Source organism: Syngnathus typhle, linkage group LG12 (genome assembly GCF_033458585.1).
Source record: "Syngnathus typhle isolate RoL2023-S1 ecotype Sweden linkage group LG12, RoL_Styp_1.0, whole genome shotgun sequence".
Classification (NCBI taxonomy): domain Eukaryota; kingdom Metazoa; phylum Chordata; class Actinopteri; order Syngnathiformes; family Syngnathidae; genus Syngnathus; species Syngnathus typhle.
Window position 1 is genome coordinate 2,727,818 of NC_083749.1, and position 22,417 is coordinate 2,750,234.

At 41.5% G+C, this 22,417-nt stretch overlaps 1 protein-coding gene across 3 annotated transcripts in view; it reads left to right on the top strand.

Moving 5' to 3' along the window:
* LOC133163019 (protein unc-13 homolog B-like) overlaps positions 1-22,417 on the top strand; it is a 34,845-nt gene that overhangs the window by 7,068 nt on the left and 5,360 nt on the right. For 2 of the 3 annotated variants that reach the window (XM_061292522.1, XM_061292523.1), the window contains exons 4-30: positions 379-505; positions 656-779; positions 1,186-1,259; positions 1,345-1,402; positions 2,143-2,353; positions 12,411-12,680; positions 12,783-12,873; positions 16,774-16,820; positions 16,962-17,040; positions 17,873-17,947; positions 18,028-18,247; positions 18,321-18,548; positions 18,610-18,751; positions 18,942-19,111; positions 19,710-19,825; positions 19,901-20,064; positions 20,149-20,299; positions 20,427-20,495; positions 20,593-20,682; positions 20,886-21,023; positions 21,112-21,242; positions 21,354-21,439; positions 21,528-21,654; positions 21,729-21,825; positions 21,897-22,040; positions 22,156-22,233; positions 22,324-22,401. In XM_061292522.1, coding sequence (XP_061148506.1) covers positions 379-505; positions 656-779; positions 1,186-1,259; positions 1,345-1,402; positions 2,143-2,353; positions 12,411-12,680; positions 12,783-12,873; positions 16,774-16,820; positions 16,962-17,040; positions 17,873-17,947; positions 18,028-18,247; positions 18,321-18,548; positions 18,610-18,751; positions 18,942-19,111; positions 19,710-19,825; positions 19,901-20,064; positions 20,149-20,299; positions 20,427-20,495; positions 20,593-20,682; positions 20,886-21,023; positions 21,112-21,242; positions 21,354-21,439; positions 21,528-21,654; positions 21,729-21,825; positions 21,897-22,040; positions 22,156-22,233; positions 22,324-22,401 — 3,385 coding nt within the window. The remainder of the gene's footprint in view (positions 1-378; positions 506-655; positions 780-1,185; positions 1,260-1,344; positions 1,403-2,142; positions 2,354-12,410; positions 12,681-12,782; positions 12,874-16,773; positions 16,821-16,961; positions 17,041-17,872; positions 17,948-18,027; positions 18,248-18,320; positions 18,549-18,609; positions 18,752-18,941; positions 19,112-19,709; positions 19,826-19,900; positions 20,065-20,148; positions 20,300-20,426; positions 20,496-20,592; positions 20,683-20,885; positions 21,024-21,111; positions 21,243-21,353; positions 21,440-21,527; positions 21,655-21,728; positions 21,826-21,896; positions 22,041-22,155; positions 22,234-22,323; positions 22,402-22,417) is intronic. The other variant, XM_061292524.1, reaches the window with a different exon arrangement.

Here is a 22,417-nt window from a genome sequence, read left to right on the forward strand (position 1 = left end):
GGAGGACATGACACAAAAAGCCTTTATCTCCTGCACCTGGACACCATGGATACTGGATACTAAACATTCCACCCCCTCTGTGCTTTTTGTCAATTAGCTGTCCGCTTTGATTAACCTTCCTCTCATCTTCCTTTTGATTGGCCCAGAAAAAGCCGTAAAGAAACGAGCATGCAAATGCTTTTATTCTGCTGCTCCCTTTTCAAAATTAATATCCATTTCATTGCCAGTATCAGGGTGGATTCCAACTCTTTGAATCGTGAAGAAGGTTTTGAACAAAAAATAAGATTGTGACTCTTGTCAAATCTTGGCTACATTTCTTGTGATTTTTTTGGTGCACTTAATTTTGTCGATATTGAATATATGTATTTTTTCCGACAGTGAGATCAACCGGCTGGATCTCGGTCTTATTGTTGAGGTGTGGAACAAAGGCCTCATCTGGGACACCATGGTGGGGACTTCCTGGATCCCCTTAAAGCGTGTTCAACAATCGGAGGAGGTTAGAAATGTGAATAGCCATATATATCAATCTTTTTTTTTTTTTCTTCACATTTGTTTTTGGCACATAATTGTATTGCACTGCGGGGCGGGTCATGCCAGGGGAATCCCCGCCTCCTTGCTCTATTGTGGAAATTGAACAAACTGTTCTCAATTGCAGGAGGGCCAAGGAGAATGGCTTCTATTGTATTCAGAGGTCCTGATGAAAGCAGATGAGATATACGGCACCAAGAACCCGACCCCTCATCAACTCTTATTGGACACTCGCTTTGAGCTGCCTTTTGGTGAGAGATTTCAAAATCGTCTCCCTGCAAGACTTTGGTTTTGGATTCCCTCATGTTTAGTCACACTATTTAAGCTTTTATTATTATTTTTACTCCCGTTGAGTTGATATTGTAAAATCAGTAGAAATCTGGCTACTCGTGCTAACCTGGAGCAAATCAGCCGTGACCCACACAATCGTAGAGGACTGAAATGTCAGCAGCTGGTTTTGAAATCGCCCGGGGCATGAGTCAGAGTTTGAGGACGTCATCGCGAAGCCTGTTTTCCTATTGGTTAATGCAAGAATATCTTGTGTAAACCTCTTTTGTTTTTTAGAACGTTTACACAAAGTGGTACATTTATCGTTAAAGTCGCTTTCTGGCCTCGACTTAAATTGCTTTAAATCCAGATGATATTTTTTGCCACCAGACATCCCTGAAAATGAAGCACGGTACTGGACAGACAAACTGGAACAAATCAATTCCACGGAAATTCATGATGAGGTAGGACTTTTTTGAATAGGTTTAAATAGTTAATAGGCCATGATTAATAATCAATTTTTATTCTGATAACTGTGCTCACATGCAGTACACTCTTACGGACGACATTGACGGTCATCCGTTGCCCCCCACAGTTTCCCAGTGCTGTAAGTATTTTCTACCTTTAACCACAAGAGGGAGACATTTTTACCTTCTTGTATCGCACAGGCTTTGACATGCATTTGTTCTTCCTTCCTGCACCCCCTTTATAGAAAAATGTAGTCCTCATTCTTCCAAGTGTTGTTTGTCAAGGTTTACAGTGTTACCAAAATCGATTCATTCCGCCTCATGACATTGTTAAAGGTTTTCTTGCATGTCAGTTTTGGTAACAGAAGTTCTGACAGCCATCGGTGGGTATTCGCAGTTCTTCCACACAGACACCAAATTTTGTTTTCACTTTCACTTCTTGTTATATTTTCATCAGGCAACTATTTCGGATGGGCTGACTCACTAAGTATGTAAAAGCAGCACTTGATTGAAAATGTTCCCCTAAAGCCAATCCTCCATATCCCTCATTTTGTCCATATAAAGTTGAAATAAAAATGTGTCCAAATCAATCCCTGCATCACAAGAAAATTGCATTTTTTTTATTGCCAATACTTCCTTTTTATACCTGCTCTCCTACTTCAACATCCCTTTCCCACCTTTCTATTTTTTTCCTTGCTTCGTGTTGTTTAATTCAAATTTTGTATCCATGAAATTACTCTTTTATTCATGTATCTCTTTGCAGCTACATTCTCAGCTTTAGGATTAATTTGATTATACACCAAATTATTAAAAAGCTTACCATGATCTGGAAAAAAACACTTGTGTTTCAGGGAATAAGATGTTCCTTTTTTTTTTTCAGCTTTGGATGACCAGGACAGTGCAGTCGATGACCGGGATAGCGACTACCGCAGCGAGACTAGTAACAGTTTGCCGCCACGTTACCATACAACAACTCAGCCCAACTCCTCCGTGCACCAGTATCCCATCGGGCCTCGGCCACACCGACACTTTGACTCGTGCACGGATTCCCTGCACAGTTTCGAACTGGACTACCGAGACCAGAGAATCAGGTACACAAGCGGCACACATCACACCTTGCATTTTTTTATAGCAATTTAATGAGGATAAATAATAATTGTAATCATTAATCACAATTTAGTAAGTTAATACTTGAATTATTATTTATGATTATTTTGTTTTTGCATGCGATCCTGTCTTCACTTTGGCATGATTTTTTTTCCAACTGATAAAGATTTTGTTTGCATGCTTTGTTTCTTGCTCTGCTTCTTCTTTTCCGTTTTCTCTTTTCCTCCTCCCTAATGTTGTTATTCTTAAAAAAAAAAAAAAATGCACTAAAGTAGGTCACTGAATGAAAAAGGACAAGTCCGAATTATACCTGTCGATTCGGGAATGGGTTGCGAGGATTGGGAAAGCAAATATAAACGGCGAGGAAAGCCTCGGCTGAGTGACTTTTTAGATGATCAGCAAAATACTGCTCAAACGCTAACGTCTTACCTTGAACCAACAATCTCAGTCTTTCGAAATACTCAACAAATTGCTCACGTGCCTGGAGTCTATCCCGAGGGCTATGACACGATAGATCGCCGGAGGAAAAAAAAAATCCGGGACCCGGGAGGGTTTCTCAACCGAGAGACGCTCAAATTGAGCGAAGAGGCTTTCCCGCCAGAGTTTGGGACATTCTACGGGAAACGAGGGGATCAATTTATTCTGCATGCATCCGAGATGCATGAAGAGGTGCACCGTGTAACATCCGGCCCGCAGCAATACAAAAACGGCCTTCTGTATAAGACAAGGATGTGGGCGCAAAACGAACTGGATGCCACCTTTGAGAATTATGTGGCTTACAAAAAGGAGCAAGATGCAAGGATGGAATCACTCCATGATTTTGATTCGATGGATTCTGAAGACCATCATCATTTGTTTAGAGCAGAAGAAGATTTTGATGATTCCAAGACGGTGATTCCAAGACGCAGAAGAGACAAAACGTTCTCCTATGATGGCGGCATGGACAATCCCCAAGGATTTCAGGAAAGGTACAGAAAATCAAAAATAAGTGGATGGGTACCTGAAGCAGTCCTTTCACCTGTAGAAGAACCCAGCGACGAATACGTAGACCCGATGGATGAGCTACAGTGTCTCGTTGAAACGGTTTCCGAATATCTTGCGGAGAAAGAAGAGGAAATTAGTAAATACGATTCCCTCCCTAAATCAAGTAAATCGAGGCTCTCATCTCAAGGAAGTAGCAAAACGGATTCTGTTGGAGAAGAACACAACACTTTAAGGGAACCTAAAGCTGAAAGTCAGTCACAAACTCCCTCTGGAATTTCAGGTGTAAAAAATGCCATGAGCTCTTTATTTAGTAATCTCACGGACAGAGTCGGTAACAAACCGTTTGTGGTCGATACAAAACCGTCAAATGTACCACCGCCTCAGACTGGCATTACAAAACTGCTCTCCTTCATTCCAAAATCAAACAGCTCCACTCCTGTAGCTGTTGTCTCTCCTGTGGAAACTTCAGAAAATGTCTTTACTTTGCCTTCACAACCACCCTGCAAGGCCAAGAACCAGAATGAAACGGACAGACAAGCTTGTGATATCAACGAGCACAAACAGGACTTGGGAACAAAATCCCAAGCTCCAGGAAATTCAGTTTTGGAAAAATTAAATCCTTTAAAGCTGTTTTCATCTAGAGATGATCACAAGGAACAACCAAAGTCAAGCCATGATGATCATGCTACTGCTTATCAAGAGAAACTACTTACGGAAAGCAAACTGAGCAAATCTTTTGCTGGTTCTGCAAAGCCTAATGTTGAAACCCAATCAGAAAACACAAATTTCTTTAGTCTGAGGAAGTCAATTAGTTCACTCATCACACCTTTTCCCTCCATGCCAGCTCAGGAAACGTCACCTGTGGCAGTCTATCCAATATTTCGATCTTCAGAGGACCCAGTGTTTCCGAAGCAGTCTAATGAGCCATTAGCAAATCCTAATCTTAAACCGCCTTCAAAGTCCTCTGAAAATATCTCGAATCTGGAACAACCAAAACCAGAAAGGGGGGTGTTTTCTGGATTTTTGAAGTTTGCATCCAGTGAGGATGTTCGCTCCCCTGGAAACACGAAAAATCCAGAACAGTCACGGCGAGAATCGTTTTCTGCCACAGAACAGAAACCCACAGAAAGGGGATGGTTCTCTAGCATTTTTAGCTCAGCTTCTCCTCCCCCTGGCTCAAACCAGAATAATACAAATAATCCTCCATGTCAAAGCCGTGACGTGTCACCCGGCTCACATCCAGAACATAGATCGGATTTAAAAACAACACAAACGCATGATCGGATTCAACAGCAAGCTCCAAGTCAAGGTTTTTTATCAGGATTGTTTCGTGGGAGCTCCCCCGAAGATAGTAGTCCACAGAAGCAAGGAGGAATTCTTGATTCAAGTGGTAACCAACATCGGCAAAATATGAGCGACCATTCAGTTCAGCAGGAAAGCAGTGTTGATCGTAATTTGACTCATCCCGACATGCAAAGTCCAAATCAAGGAGCAGAACTCCGAAATCAAACCGCAAGACAAAACGAATCAAAGATTCCACGACAACAAACAGTTCCAGTTAAGCAACCCCCATCCAAACAAGGTGGCCTCTTATCAGGTCTTTTGAAATTTGCTTCTGCTGACAGCATAAACACACAAAATCCACCATCAACCCAATCTCATGGAATTGGCCAAAGGACAGAACAAGCCCAAGTGAGGAACGTTCAAAAATCCGAACAAAATCAACCACCTGACCACTCAAAAGAAAATAATCAAGCAGGTGGTTCTTTTGGAGCAGATAAGTCCGCTGCAGAAAAACAGCTTCACCAACAATCCAGACTTCAGAATAGGCAGCAATCGATTCATGTGGAAAGTAGCCAACAAACCAAAGAGCCTTCAACTCAATCTGGAGTGTTCTCAGATTTGTTTAACAAGTTAACAAAATCATCTAAGGACCATGACGTAACCAGCCATTCATCACTAGACCAACTGTCATCTCAAGATGGCCATAAACACGCAGTCCAAAATACCACATTGCAGACTCAGGCACAATTTTCTCCAAAATCTTTACAAAAAACTGCCCAACAAAGTTTTACTAGACTTGAAAATAAAAACGTCTCGACGGACTCTACTGGCTATCAACAGCATAAAATATCAAACCAGAGTTCTGAGGAACTTCATCCCTCATCTAGATTGACAACTAGTGCTGGGAAAAGTGTCAGTCAGGTTAGTGGTCCAAATAATTTCATTCCAAGACCGAGCAGACACGATTTCAAACGTGCACCCGTCGCAATTGATTCTGACAGTCTCGACTTAAGAACGTCTGTTACGTTTGCAAGATCACATCAGAGTCACGCCACGTATTCGTCATTTAGTACCGGTAATTTACCTCAGTTATATTCCTCTCGCTCTTATACAAACTGCTCAGTAAAGACCATCGGACCATATATATGTGGGAGCATGCCCTCATTGTATGAACCAACAAGCCAAAATATTTATAACAGTCAACTTTCTTCATATCAGATAAGTCCCTCCTATGATGAAAACCAGTGGATCCTTGGTAGCACAATATGGCAGCAGTTCCAGAATGAATCTTTAAATTCTCAATTCCAAGGAGAGGACTCTGGTTATTCTCATAGCTATGAAAATTTGTCATTGCAAGCTCTTGGGTACAGTTCTCCAAAAATCAACCAGCAACTTTCTTCCTCTACCACCTGGCAAGGTGCAATTTGCCATAATGAGCCACATTTGTCGACCGGAAATGATGGTTCTTACCCTCCGAAATTTTGGACTAGTCACGAAGAGTTAGCAAACCTACAGCATTCATCTAGTGAACAAGGAATATTGAATTTAACAACCAAATCAAATACGGGAAAATGGAATTCGTCTCATGACGGCAGCACTTACAGCTTGAACGGAATTACATACCATGAAGGCTACTACGAGGAAACGGCACCGAGCTTGTCTTATTCACCAAATTGGCAGCATGGTATAGATAACACGATTCAGCAAACGCAATATAATTTCACTCCGTTAAAAGATTCAAATCACTCAAATGTCCATCAAGAAATTGACGATTCAATGTACCTAGAAGACGTAGAATGGTACCAGCAGTGGCTTACACTGTTGGAGCAAGGAATGTGGTGGCCAGCTGAAGATGGTGACTGTGGTTACTTTGTTTATACGGATCACGAGTATATTTACGCCTTACTCACAGATTCAGCGGGTGAATATGTATACGCATGTTCGCCCGAAGATAATTCTTCCGGAAATCCGTGCGATAGTTTTCCCAGTGCTCTGCTTTTCAACGAAACGGTTTTAGTGTGTGGCTTCAAAATTCCACTCTACAATGAAGATGAGCTTCTGTGGTTGCCCGGTCAAGATGTGAATGAATCTCAACTCCTCAACGCCCCTTTAGATTTGTCTGCGGCTTATAGAAAAGGAAATCAAATCATGAATCTAAATCTAGAACAGTTTGCTCAAATGTTTGAGGATTCCTTTTTGTTACCAGACCAACAAGGTGTAGATTTCAGATCTTACACCTTGAACAAAGTTCGTATGGATCCAAGGCAACCCAACTGCATGCCAGGAGATGTCATTGACCTTTCCTGCCATAATAACGACTATCAGGGTCCTCGGTGGAATAGCCAAGAAACTCGAACATTTCTTGCTCAAAAAGTTGCAGTTTCCTTGAGTTCCACTGCAACTGTGAGTAATAATCAGCAGATCCTTTACAATTGTTACCAGCCTAGTCAACGACGTCGTTCATCCACTGGTGTTACCGTAAAACATGTTGATGATGTATCAGAAGAAGACTGGAGGAAGAGAGTCGCTCCGGGAGAACCACAACCGAATCGTCAGGTCAAAAAGATTTCTTCCCTCATTTCATCGGTTGTGGGCAAAAGTACAACAGTTGAATCGATAAAATCGAGCTTATCTTCCTGTAATCAAAGAGAACCTGACAATACAACTGATAAAAATTCTAAAAATGTGTTTTCTTCTGGCCTACAAAGTTTGAAGGCAAAGATAATCAAAGAAGAAAGTACACCTGAGAGTTCAGCAAAAAAAACACAGGGAAGAATTCTACCCCAAATTCCAGTGACCCCTCCAGCAAAGCAATCTCATATCAATTCACAGAAATCTCGACTACCCCGACAAATCACAACGGAGATCAGCACAATTCCATCGAGATCAAACGAATCTCAAATTCAAGACCGGCTGCCTCAACTAGCAACTGAAAAGCCGGTGGATATAGCAGCTGAAAAAACCTCCGAGCAACCTGGATTCATGAACTTCCTCAAATCTGCAGTTGGAATAGAGGAACCCAAGCAAGAGCCGAAGAAGGTTTCACAGACATCCGTCAATCAGCAAATCAATACTGGTTCAATAGAAGCAAGTGCTGGTCCAAACAAAGAGTCTACAGGAGTATCAAATATATTTGGATCAATTAGCAGTTTATTTAACAACGAGCCCTCTCCGCCACAACAAAAGGACACGCCCATGCCAACCACAGCTAGACCCAAGAGTAGTATACAAAGACAACGAACACTGAACCAAAGTGGTACAACTGTGCCAGAAAAAGACCTCCCCTCCTCAAAATCCGAAACATTTCAATCGAAGGTTTCATCACTTCCTGGTCAGACGAAACAAGAAACCAAACCAAAACCCTCTGGAAGCCTGTTTGGCTTTTCAATTGGCGAAATGCTAACAGCAGCAACACAATCTGAACCTACAACTCAAACCACAAAGTCATCTGCACCTCCACAAGAATCCTCATTTGGAAAAAGTTTATTTTCTGTGCTAAGTGGGTCAACTTCAGCACAATCTACACCTAGCACTGGGCCGTCTCAAGGGAATATACCTAACACCACTCCACATCATCCGCAAGTCGAATCACCTGGTAAAGGTTTACTGACTATGTTTGGAGGCTCTCACTCCACACCTCCTCCTTCTCAAAGAGAGACCAAGGATGAGGTGCCGCAACAGGGAACATGTCCTCCAAAAGACCAGCAGACCCCAGGGATTTTCTCATTGTTTGGTAGTTCTAACACCCAGCAGTCTCAATCTCAAACAGGATCTCTCTTAGGAGGACTTATTTCTGGATCAAGTTCCACTGAAAACCCCGTGAAGGGTCTGTTTTCAATATTTAGCGATCCCAGTCCCACTCCAACCCAACCCCCAAGGACCTCATCGCCACACCAAAAAGTAGTCCAACCACAAGCTCAACAACAACGAGAAGCTCCGACACCAAAACAGCAGCCCCAAGCCACATCAGTTCTAGGGGGTATATTAGGGGGATTGTCTACCTCAAGTGAAGGTCCCAGAAAATCATTATTCTCCATGTTCAGTACCCCCAATGCCTCTGAAACACCAAGACCAGTAGGAAATACTGCTGCACCAACCAAAGAACCCTGTAAAACTGCACCCTCTATTTCAGACATTAGCAAACTTACACAGTCAACTCCTAAATTGTCACCCAGCAATAGTTCTTCTATTAAAGAACCTCCACAGTCTTCCCAAGGTCCATCTGTGTCCAAAACCATGGTTCAAGAACCTATGAGTGAGGTTTCAAGTGAAAGTGCAGGAAGCAATGAAAAAAGTAACTCAAGAGAACCTCAGTCTATTACAAAGGATCCTGTAAGTTCAGAACATAATTCTGAATGTGTCCCCAAAACAAGTATCGCTAATAGTACCCCTGAAGCTGTTGCACCCCTTGAGGAAAAACCAGCGACGGACCTGATGTCTAAGGCCAAGGGACCTGATCAGACATCTTCAAAAACAGAATTCATTTCAGACAGTCCAGTAAAAGGCTTACTTTCATTATTTTCTGGACCTAGTGAAAACCAAAAAGTTTCATCTCCTACAGCAACAGCATCTGGATCACCGAGGCCCAACGAGGCAGAAGCTAAAAGTATATTCTCTGTGTTTGGAAACTCGTCCCCTCAACCTGGATCTCAGTCTGGAGGTTCTTTATTGGGGGCTATGTTTGGAGGCTCTTCACCTCAAACTTCACAACCTGGAGGATCATTACTAGGCGGATTATTTGGAGGGCAGACTCAGCAGTCTAATCTGCAGACTCCAAAAAATAGCGGTTCTTTTCCTCAGACAGCAGGACCTCAAGCAGGAGAATCCTTCATTGGAGGCTTATTTGGTGGATCTGCTACCCGGACCCCTGGATCTCAGACTGGAGGGTCTATTTTAGCAGGGATATTTGGAGCTCCAGCATCGTCAACCACAGCAACACAGGCCAGTGGGGCATTGAGTGGACTATTTGGTGGGGCTGCCACACAAACTTCAGTCCCTCAAAATAATAGCTCTGCTTCTGGAGGTATTCTGGGAAGATCAGCTACAGTCCAGAAGGCCAAAGCTTCAATTCCTGCTGAATGTCCTGGTGCAAGTTTGCTTCCAGCATCCAAAGATTCAGTTTTAATTGAATCGTCCACACCAACAGCTAAACCAAATTTAAATGATGACCAGAAAACCACCGCTCTCTCTGAACCTATACAAAAGACATGTGATGACCATACCGCTCCATCTTTAGATGTTCAAGAATCGTCTACAATTACCGTTGTCCCTCAAAGCACAGAACAGAACACAGACTCATTGCAGAAGGCCGCATCTACAGGTCCAGTCGAAAGCCCACTTCAAAAACCTGGTGACCTTGATAAAACCGACAAACCAACCCAAGAAGATCATGAGGCTGAATATGAAACTTGTATTCCAGTGCAAGAACCCACAGAAGCAACGATTGTAAGTGATCAATCCACTCTAGAAAAAACACCTCAGAAAAACGAAGGGGCGACAACCACACCTGTGGTTGAGATGCCTCAAAAGACACCAACATTGGACAAAACTGTTGGTAGCTTATCAACAGATACAGGAACAGATACAGTCACAGGATTTATGTCCTCCCTTTTTAAACCAATAGTGTCTTCAGATGCAGGTCCTCAGTCTCAAGAGAGGAGTTCACTTTTTGGACTGGGAGGATCAACACCTCAATCCACTGCTAGCCAACCTGGAGCTTCTCTACTTGGGAGTATTTTTGGAGGTTCCAACACTCCGACAGCACCTCCTAACTCAGGTGGAAGTTTATTAGGAAATTTAACCAAGGGTTCTGCTCCCCAATCTAATACCGCACCCTCTCCAGGAGGATCAATCTTTGGAATGTTCGGAGGACAATCCAATGCAAAGCCAAATGTCCCAAAAACTGGTGGGCAGTTACTGGGTGGGCTTTTTGGAGGGACTGCTACCGCTGCACAGTCTGGGGGCTCTTTCCTCGGCGGAATGTTTGGAGGTCTCGCGGCCCAGACTGCAGGATCACAAACTGGAACACCAGGTGGAGGGGCTGCACCTCGGGGTATGGGGCAACCACCAAAGCCATCTGAATCAATGCCAACTGAGCAGAAGCCAAAAACTACGACTACCTCACAACCACATGACAATTTGGCACCAAATACTACTGTGACAAATTCAAATAAAATGGTGGACTCCAACCACGAAAGTTGCACTCAGGAGAATTCAAGCATCATGCCAAAAAATATTGTAGCGTCAGCTGAGGCTGCTTGTGAAGACTCAACATCTTCCACAAATAAATGTGAACAGGTCGGTCAAACCGACGACACAAAAAAAGGAACACCTACTGTTGAGGAAAACATCATCCGCACCGAGGAACCGTCTAGGCATGAAGATGACAAATCTGTTCCAAAAAATAATTCCAATACAGCCCAAGCTGTTGCCAATTTGCAAAAAGATGCAGAACCACCTCAAAGCAAGCCTTTGTTTGGTTTTATATCAACACAGAGCGACGCAGGAAAATCACTCGGTTCTTTATTTTCCCCACAAACGTCATCTCCTGCTTCAGCAGAAACGGGTAGTTCTCTTTTTTCAGGATTAAAAACACTATCTGGAGGCTTATTTCAAGAGGACAAAACTGTTACTCCTTCATTATTTCGGACAAAGATTGGATTTCCGTGGCAAGCGGAGCAAGCCGCCGCTCCGGTAATAACAACTCAACCAAAGAACAATAGCAAGCCTACAAGTGGCGAAACACAAAAAGTTTCCACATCTGACCCCTCAAAAGCTGAATCGGTAGGTTCCACAGATGAGGTAGCCCACCCCCAGGTACGCATTTCCACCCCTGACCTAGATTCCTCCACATCCTTGACCTCCAAAGATACCAAAAAGCTTGTAGAAACAAACCCTTCTGCAGGTCCTACCGCCGACGAGCCGTTGGACGACTCATCTAAGAGGATTCTGTTGAATACCAAAAGGCTAGTAAAAGCATTATAAATGGACGTGTTCCTTACCATTTATGATGCAATTACACCCCTCCCCCTCCCAAAAATAAATGACACGCTCAGCTCTGCAACCCTCCTTACTTTAATTCAAAGTACATTAAATATTCACGTCACTACAAAACATGATTCCAACGTCAAACACATTTTACTCTATTTTATGGGCCTCGATTTGATAACTATTTTCAATTGGTATATCAAAGAAGAGTAAAAAAGAAAAAAAAATATCTGTCTCATGTCTTGCTGTTTTTTTATTTACAGCATGTCGACATAAAATGTGTTTGAGCATGGGAGTCTGTTTTTTTTTTCCATATTCATAGTGCATGTGCATTGGTTTTTCATATTTCATCATTCACATTTCATATTTGTGCAGTATTCCTATAAACTCCTCCAAAATATATAACTAGGATCTATAACTGCTAACATATCTTCAACTTGCGTATTTCACTATTTTTAACATGCCACAATCTCACCTTTCAAGGTTTGGTATCTTTTTAGGTTGTGTGTTGTATCTATGCAACACGTGTTTTAGTAGGTAGAACAAATATTGATCAAGCAAAATTGAATATTAAATAATTGTTAGTAGATCAGTGGGGCTCACTTAGCATAAATTTGTTCAACATTCACTTATTCGGTCATTTAAAAATCGAAACTCAATATGTTTTGAAAAAAAGTTTATCACAAAAATCCCCACTTATCTAACAAAAGTGATAGAACTCATTCATTTATAAAGTTTTGATCTACAAAATAAATCTGACATCATTTCTCTCTTTTTCCAATTCAGTCCAGTGGAAAGTAGTCGATTTGGGTCATCGGGAAACCTGAGTCAGACCAGCTCTCAGCTGAGCGAGATCGGTCACGAAAGCACCGGAGGGTCGGAAATCGAAGAATGCTTCCACTCCTTTCACAGCGCCGGCTTCTATCCTTCCTCAAATCTTGCAACAAACGGACACTCCGCTGTCGGCGAGAAGGTTCAACCTCAACCGGCCTTCGACGCAAGACGGAGTTCACAAAATGAAACCCCAGCAGAGAAAGTTGTGTCTAAACTTCACAGGTACAGTTTTGATTAACTCGTACCTGAAAATATGCAATGTTTTTCCCTGTACTTTTTTATTTTTTATTTTTTTATTTACGCTCATAATTTTGTGTGTCCCAGGTTTCACGATGAAGGGTCACCTTTACCATTTTCTCCATCCAGAGTTCGTTGGCTGAAAGCCATCAATAAAGTCAGAGTTCAACTACGAGAGGTATGCAGTCAAAACACCCGTCCTCCATGATATTATCATTTTACTCCATCATTCATACTCTAAATAGAAATGACACTTTTCCTTATTCCAACGATCTTTTTTTTTCCATTTTTGACTTATGCACTTTCAAAGTCAAAGTCTGCTTTATTGTCAATTTCTTCACATGCCAAGACACAAATAAATCGAAATGACGTTCCCACTATCTCACGGTGACAAGACATAGTACACAAGATACATACAAGTAAACAACAAAATAAAAACAAGAAGGCACAAACAGTGAATGAATAAGACTGATGAATAAATAATAAATAAACAAATAACATAATAAATAAGAGGAGCAAAAACGTAAAAAATATATATAAAATATATAATTTGTAAAAAAAAGTGGCTGGGCAGGTTTAGCCACTGCTCAACTCTTTAGCTCCAAGAAGATTAATATAATCTATTTTCATATTCTATTGTACTCTGATTATGTGATTGTTATCAAGCTTTTAATGGAAAGTGAAATACAAACGCAATGCTGAGTAAATTAGGAATGTGGCAGAACCAGACAGAGGGAAACGATGAGGCTGTGCATCTACCTCGAATCGTCTTTGTGCTGAATTACGCTGCCAGAGGGAGTGAGAAAGCGTGCAAACGGGCGAGGGGTGGGGGGGTGTCGAGATTATCATGTGATGTCTGAACTGCTTCCCCTCACTTGTACGATTTAACAATGCAGCGGTACCGATGAGGAAACTCTGTCCTCAACAAGTTTACGAATATATATATTTTTAAATCGGGCACAGCAAGAAATTCAAATACGTGTGAATCATATAATCGCATCAATTATTGAACTGGATCAGATGTGATGATGCTGGATCAGGATCTTCCTCTTATTTTTCTTCTTCTACTATAAGGTAAGGATTTTTTTAATATGTTAATTTGCAGCTTTTCAAATAAACTTCTTTAAGATACATATATTTATCTGCAATTGTTATTGTGTAATGTTAATTATTAGGCAAGTTTAGACAGAACATTGGACAGCAGATGTATCACTCGACATATACGTAAATTAACAAATTAGCATTTAAAATTTATTTTGATTGGCTAAAGTAAGTTTTGAATTGGAAAGATGTAATGTCATACAATATATTCTTCTTTTACTTTTATACTGATCAGTGTTCACTCTGGTATCTAGAAAGGGTCGTACCGGAGCGATCCAGTATAGCAGCTGGTAACGTTAAAACAGGACGTGAAGAGCAGAGATTTGATCCGTCATCTAATTGCTGTGATTCCAAAGCGTTGCAATTACAGAGATCGAAGCAGCTGCATGCAAGTTGTTAGCAAGTTGTCGTCACAGAGAGTGCAGGCAAGCCTATTGTGTATTGTTCATACCAGAGTTACCTAGATTTGAAATTGTATTTTGCTTATTCTCAAAACCCAAATTAGAAATCATAAAACTGATTCTCTTTGGTCTGACATTGCCAGGTACCGAAGATGATTGCTTACACCAATCTCGGGACGTATTACTGGGCAATCACAATATTCTTTGGGAATAGCTAGTTACTTCATGGAGATGTTCCCCAACGGACGCCTCGATGGACAAGATGAGCGCAACCTGAAAGACCTTGACGTTCTTCCGCAATCACTCATGGTGGAACACAGCTTGAATATACCGCAAGTAAACGACAAACTAGAGTCCAATCAGTCCCTTAGCCAATCATGTTCTGATTGTGAGTCTGCTATGGAGGAAACGCTACCCCAGATAATTAAAAAGCTCCACATTGAAGATGTCAAACAAGACGAGGAGCAAGGTTCTAGTAATCTAGTGGATCATATCCTGAAAGAGCTCAAAGGCATAAATAAGATCCAGGAGGAAATATCAGACCTCAGGCAGTACTTAACGTCCGTGCGAGGCTCAGTGGACGAAGTTTCGTGTTGCGTTGACGCGGTGCTAAGTGAAATTGGCGAGTTGTACTCCGGCGCTTCAGCTGCACCTTACTCGAGTCCACTTTCTCAAAGTCACAGACTCAGGCGAGGAAGCTTAGGAAGACAGAACGCTGTTACGTCACCTCTCAAGAGACCGACATCTCCGCTGTCTGATTGCAAAAAAACATCTCACGGTCCTTCCAAGCAATCGATTGGCGGTCAAATTACACTCCAATCAAACCAACAACCTATTCAGGACAAAGAATTACAAAGCTCAAATATACAGGAGCTTTTTCGTCTTCCTCAAGGTCAGGACTACCAACGTAACCACTCTTTGTCATCCTGTGACTACTCCAGGTCAGGATTTATTTGTATTGACCCAGAAAATGACAGGTGGCCTTCTGAACACTTCAGTACTTGTGGAGAGGGAGGTTGGAGCGAGAGTGAACCCTCCTATGGAAATATTGAAGAGCCACATGTTTGGGACGACTGTTGTCCAGAAACACAAAGCAACACACCAGGTCCTTCTTCAGGGGCTAGCTCGGAACACCTCTCATTACTTTTTGGAATTCATTACAACTCTCCCGCATGTTCTCCTAGTTTGGACAAATGTCAAAATACAGAGGGTAGGTGCTCCTCCATTAGTGGGAGTTGCTCCAATATCTTCTTGACAGACTGTGATGGTGGGGACCTGTGTGATGACTACACATCATCTGGAGACACTCTTGAACTTGGATCAGGACAGAGTTTGGACCAGGATTGGACTGATCACAGCATCTCAAAAGATGATGGAGGAGAATCTGCGTCACAACATTCTTTAGAGGTTTCTTCCAGTGTAGGATTTGATCTTCGGACTTTTAGCAAAGCTGTGCTAAATTTCAAGTCTTCTGTGAAGGGGGCTTGGAAAATGTTTGACGGCCTCAACCCTGACGATTTGGATGATGACATCTTGGAGGCATCTCTGCCTGTCATTACACACACAGATGTGTCCAACGATCACACTCCATGTGTCCCCACAACGGAGGTCAGTGAAGTTTCAGACGTTCAAGATCCTGGAAAGATATCGGACAAACCGTCATGTTCTGTCCAATCAATGGAGCAAGAGTCTGGCCACTCTCTGTCAATCGTAACAGATAGAAGTGATGAAGAGATTATTCAAATCAAAGAAGACTATAAAACTAATTCGGAAATGCCCGACCTTTACCTTAACCCAAATGATTGCCCCGTCATCCAAGCTGAGAGTCCGTTGGATGTTTTGTACAGTTCAGATGAAGTACCCTTCAGTTGTCCTCCTGAAAACATGGTGGAGGAGGTTGGAAAACCTCTCGATTCCGATCACAAAGCACGTATAGCTAACTTTCAGCGCGTTCTTCGGGAAAAGAAGCAGATTCATCAGAGGCTCTCCCAGTCTACTCAAGGGTCTCAGGGGTCTTGTGGTTCTCAAGGTTCTCAAGGATTTCGATCTCAGGAGATGTGTATTAAAGGTAATACGGGAATTTGAAAATGAAATGCCTTCCAAGTTTGATTGAAAGTCTTTCTAATGAGATGTTCGTGACTTTCTTCACAGAGACAGTGCAAGAAGAAAATCAGGTTGCTCCAATTCTGTTAGCTCCATATTAAATTTTTATTTGTGTGCTGTATGTTTTTATTTTTGCCGTCAGTTTTTGTTTACAGCAAATAAGGCTTCATAACACTGTTGGAAGTCTTAACATAAAAAAGGTTTTGGGAGAATTTTTTTTGGATTATTTTGGTGACTGTGAAATAATTTGTATGATAAAATATTTCAACAAATGTCTTTCATCATTATTTATTTTATCATTAAACATAACCCTGTAGAGGGGTGGAAACTTGTGCTTCAACCTAGTTCCATTTCTTTCTTTGTGGCAAGTATTAAACTATCCAAATGCATGTTCCATTACTCATTTCATTTCAAATGAATGAAATGATTTAAATTTTGTAAATGATCTAACAGCTCATGTTTTTTCTTTACAGGTTTGTCATGATGAACCGAGTGTAAGACAGGCCTGGGTAAAACCAAGGTAAGTCAAACAGCATCGTGGCGAAATCCGGTTAATTTAGTTTGTCCTTTTAAATTGATAGATTATCTCAAATAAAATACATTTTTGCACTAATGCTGTTTTTTTTTTTTCATTTATTTTATTCTTTTTTTTTGAGAACAGTGGTGGACCAGGGCTGTATGGGATTGATAGTATGCCAGACCTTCGTAAAAAGAAAAATATCGCCTTGGTTAGCGATGTGGTCAGTATAAGCATTTTCAGTTCTTTTTAAATATATTTATTCTTGTTCTTTTGACTGCATGTTTTGTGTCTTTGTGAGTTCATCTCTCTGTTTGAGAGAGCAGCTATTTATTGGTTTTGAGGGATTTGATTAGAGTCTCATCATTGAAACGTATTTGAAAGCAAGCTGCTAATTGTTCTCTCCCTCCTCTCTTAAACCTGAAACTATTCCCCACAACTCTCTTGAATGCATTCTCTCTGCCTGGTCAGGCTATGGTAAGTTATTAGAATCCAGTAAGCTAACAAGTTGGATAAACAAAACACTACTCGCTTCAATTTCTTATAACTGCAGCATGATTTTTTTTTTCTATCTAATTGGAGAATCCATGTTAATTGGAAATTATAACAATTGCATGTATATTTCCTATGACACTGGTCAACAGCAGATGTAATCTCTGATTGAAAAATGTAGTGATAATTTGTTGACCAGTGTTATTTCATTTTTTTTTTCTAACGGCATGAATAATTTTGCCAGTGTGTTCACAGGCTTGCCGCTTTCCTCAAAACGATAACTAACACTCTTGCGGCTCTTTGTTTTTTATATCCAACTTAACACTTTGTTGTAATCCTCTCTTCAGTAGTTCCTTTAAACTCACTTTGGCTTTTTGACCATTGGGTGAAAATGACTAAACCGACTGACAAGCCTTTTTGACGTTCCACCTCACTCAAAACAATGACCTCCATTTTAGTAATATCTCACAGTTTGCCTTGGTTGTGGGTTATTAATATATTAATATTCATAAATATTTTTTGGTTCATTTATAAAATACCCTAACACTCTATCTGTTCTCCAGTCCCTTGTCCAAGCCCGTAAAGCAGGCATCGCATCTGCGTTGGCTGCGAGATCTTCCATCAAGGATGAGGAACTGGTAAGTGCTGCAAAAAATAAGATCGGGGTTAAGATTGGACAAAATTATTCTCTTCATCGTCTCCTAAAACTTCAAAACAGAAAAACCACGTGTATAAGAAGACCCTCCAAGCTCTGATCTACCCAATATCATGCACCACGCCTCATAACTTTGAAGTGTGGACCGCCACAACACCCACATACTGTTATGAATGTGAGGGGCTGCTGTGGGGAATCGCACGGCAGGGCGTTCGCTGCTCCGAGTGCGGCGTCAAGTGTCACGAAAAGTGTCAGGAACTTCTCAACGCTGACTGTTTACAACGTGAGTACACTTTGGTATTTTCCCGTACTTTTTATTCCATACCTCACAGATTCTTCGATCGGTTCATAATTAGGTGCTGCCGAGAAGAGTTCTAAACACGGCGCTGAGGACCGGACGCAAAATATCATCATGGCAATGAAGGACAGAATGAAAATCAGGGAAAGGAACAAACCGGAAATTTTTGAACTGATCAGGGAAGTTTTTATCATCAGCAAAACCTCCCATTCGCAACACATGAAGGCAATCAAACAGAACGTACTGGACGGTACCTCAAAGTGGTCTGCCAAGGTCACCATCACAGGTATGCCCGTCATATCAAATATTTGATTCCACACAGTAGATGACTTTTTTTTTCCGTCTAGTTGTTTGTGCACAAGGACTTCAGGCAAAGGATAAGACGGGATCCAGTGATCCCTATGTCACCGTGCAGGTGGGCAAGACAAAAAAGAGAACCAAAACTATCTTTGGCAACCTCAATCCAGTGTGGGAGGAGAAATATCACTTGTGAGTAACACTTATGTGTTATAATCCTCAATTTTCTGACCATAAGATGCACCAAATAATAAAGTGAAGACATTTTGGTCAATTTTTGGGAATATTAAAAGATTTCAAGTGCGCCTTATTGTCAGAAAATTACGGTAAATGAATTCGAGACACTCTATTTGTTTATTCCTATTTATTTCCCTTGTCTTAGCGAATGCCACAATTCATCAGACAGAATCAAAGTGCGCGTGTGGGATGAGGACGATGACATCAAATCAAGAGTCAAGCAGCGTCTTAAGAGAGAATCTGACGATTTCCTCGGCCAGAGTATTATTGAAGTCCGAACACTGAGTGGAGAAATGGACGTCTGGTACAATCTAGGCGAGTGTGTTTACGATACATCAGAATTAAAAAAAAAAAAAAAAACATTAATTGCTCTGGCCCTAAAGATTTAAGCGTGTGGATATAATTGAAAGTTTGTGAAAAAAAGATTTTACCAAAATATTTACTAGTCCATCCATTGGTACAGATGAAACTATAAATCAGAGCTTGGAAATTAACATACCAAGCTAGCACGACGTGCTGTGCTTATAGAACTTTTGGAAAAGTCAAAGAAATTCTGGTACATTTAACACGGTGTCCCTGTTCTTTCTCCATCATCTGCTCCAAAGTAACCCCCTCCCACCACCTTCTCGTCCTTATGTGTGATTAACAAGTGCTTGAGTTAAAAACCGACCGTTCCCAACGACATGTATGAATTACCCTTAATGGTGAGCCTGTCAGAGTAAATAGCAGGGGGTGAAATCGCAAGACTCTCCGCCTACAGCCCCCCCCCGCTCATGTCTTCAGTCAGCAACCCCCCCACCCTCCACCTCACTTTGGAAAGCTTTTATTAGTAGCTCCCGAGTGCTCAACAACTCCATCAAATACTGACATGCTGTGTAAATCGACTGTTGACCGAGTTTGCGTTAAATTACAGAGAAGAGGACGGACAAGTCAGCCGTGTCCGGGGCCATCCGCCTCCAAATCAACGTGGAGATTAAGGGGGAGGAGAAGGTGGCTCCATACCATGTGCAGTATACCTGTTTGCATGAGGTAATTGATGAGATCATTTTAAGAAACATAACTCATGAATGACTAATGGGCCAAACCCTTTTTATTCCATTCTAGAACCTGTTCCACCACTCTACGGATATCCACGGACACGGTGTGGTGAAAATCCCCGAGGCCCGTGGAGACGACGCATGGAAAGTTTATTTCGACGACGTGGCGCAAGATATCGTGGACGAGTTTGCCATGCGTTACGGAATCGAGTCAATCTACCAGGCCATGACGTACGATCAGAAAAGTTCTGTCATACCTCTTAGACATTGCGTAATGGCCTTTTTCTTTCTTTCTTCTAATGTTGCTATTTTCAGGCACTTTGCTTGCCTGTCTTCTAAATACATGTGTCCCGGGGTTCCTGCGGTGATGAGCACGCTGCTCGCCAATATAAATGCCTTCTACGCCCACACAACCGCCTCCACCAATGTGTCCGCCTCTGACCGTTTTGCGGCCTCCAATTTTGGGGTTTGTACTGGAGCACAATACACACCCATATGTATATATATATTTTTTTCAGTTATATACAATATTATTTGACTTTACAGTTCAGGATGTATTTTTCTGAAAACCTTTCATACAATTTGTTCCACAGAAAGAACGTTTTATTAAGCTCCTTGACCAGTTGCACAATTCCTTACGAATAGACCTCTCTACCTACAGGGTAGGATATTCTTTATTATTTTTTTTTTCCCCACCATTTAAGACAAAAGCTGTCAAAGCAATGCGTATTAAGTCTACTTTTTTTTTTTTTTTTGTAGAACCATTTCCCTGCCAGCAACAAGGATCGCCTCCAGGATTTAAAATCCACTGTGGATCTTTTAACCAGTATCACATTCTTCAGAATGAAGGTATCCAACACACATACGTTGTCAGAATTTAAACTTTGGTGTTATTAATAGATAGATATTTTAGTGATGGGAAAATGAAGCTTCAAAAAGCTTCATGAACCAGTTGTATTTTTTGGCTCCTCTAGGTGGCACTGTTGATTTAAATAAAGTTTTGTGTGAGGTTATTGTAACTGCTCGTGCTTCTTACACCATATGATGATCAGGTCCAGGAATTACAGTCCCCACCCAGAGCCAGCCAAGTCGTCCGAGACTGTGTCAAGGCCTGTCTCAACTCCACCTACGACTACGTCTTCAATAACTGCCACGATCTTTACAGCCAACAGTACCAGCCGGTGGAAATGGTGAGTCACAAACTGATGAGACAGTCAATGACCCGGAATGGCTCTATAGTGACACTCAAGTGTGGCTTTTTGTTTATTTCCAATCCAGAACAAGGAAGAGCTCTCTTTGGAAGATCAAGGTCCGAGTATCAAGAACTTGGACTTTTGGCCTAAACTCATTATGCTCATTGTCTCCATTATTGAAGAGGACAGGAACTCCTACACGCCAGTGCTGAACCAGTTAGTAGCGTTAGCTTAACGGAATGGGTTTCAATAAATATTTTGTCCCACTGTTTGGTCTTAATTTGAATTCCTCGATTCATTTGTTGCATTTCTTTCCATTCATTTTAGGTTTCCGCAAGAATTGAATGTAGGGAAGGTGTCAGCGGAGGTCATGTGGACTTTGTTTGCACAAGACATAAAGTATGCTATGGAAGGTACGTGATTTGGGTTTATTAAAGTTACATTTGCAGTTTCTGCAAGATTTTTATTTTTCCAAACCTCTGTGCATTTGGTGTCTTCCAGAACATGAAAAACAGAGATTGTGTAAAAGTACAGACTACATGAATCTGCATTTCAAAGTGAAATGGCTCTATAACGAATACGTCAAGGAGCTTCCCAGCTTCAAGGATGTCGTTCCAGACTACCCATCGTAAGTCATCGATAAGATTATTAATCAATATCAGAGATGTTCAAAATGCTTATTGTGTCCTTTTCTTGGCCTAGATGGTTCTTGCAATTTGTGCTGCAGTGGTTGGATGAAAATGAGGATGTGTCTATGGAATTTATGCATGGAGCTTTAGAGAGAGATAAAAAAGATGGGGTAAGAATATTTCTGGACCTTTTTAAGACGGACTTCTAAAAATCATGCGTGGTGATCCTGTTCCAATGCAGTTCCAGCAAACGTCAGAGCACGCTCTCTTCTCCTGCTCGGTGGTGGACATCTTTACTCAACTCAACCAAAGCTTCGAGATCATCAAGAAACTGGAATGCCCTGATCCCAATGTCATGGGGCAGTACAGTCGCCGCTTCTCCAAGGTGGGAGCGGTATTTTGATATCCTATTTTTCCATGAAGGAGAATATTTTAGGATGCATGGAACCATCTCATTTTCCTAAAAATTAACTTTTTTTTTCCCTCCCTCATCTTTGCAGACTATTGCCAAAGTTCTTTTGCAGTACAGTGCCATTCTTAACAAGAGTTTTCCTTCCTACATCGACAAGGAGAAGATTGTAAGTTGACATAAATGAATGAAGGCGAATCCTATTATTTGCAATCTTCTGCAATATTTTGAATCTACCGATCTCACTCTCTCCCCGCAGCCCTGCGTCCTGATGAATAACGTGCAACAATTGCGAATCCTATTGGAGAAGATGTTTGAGTGCATGGGTGCCACACAGGTAAGCCTCCGTTCGG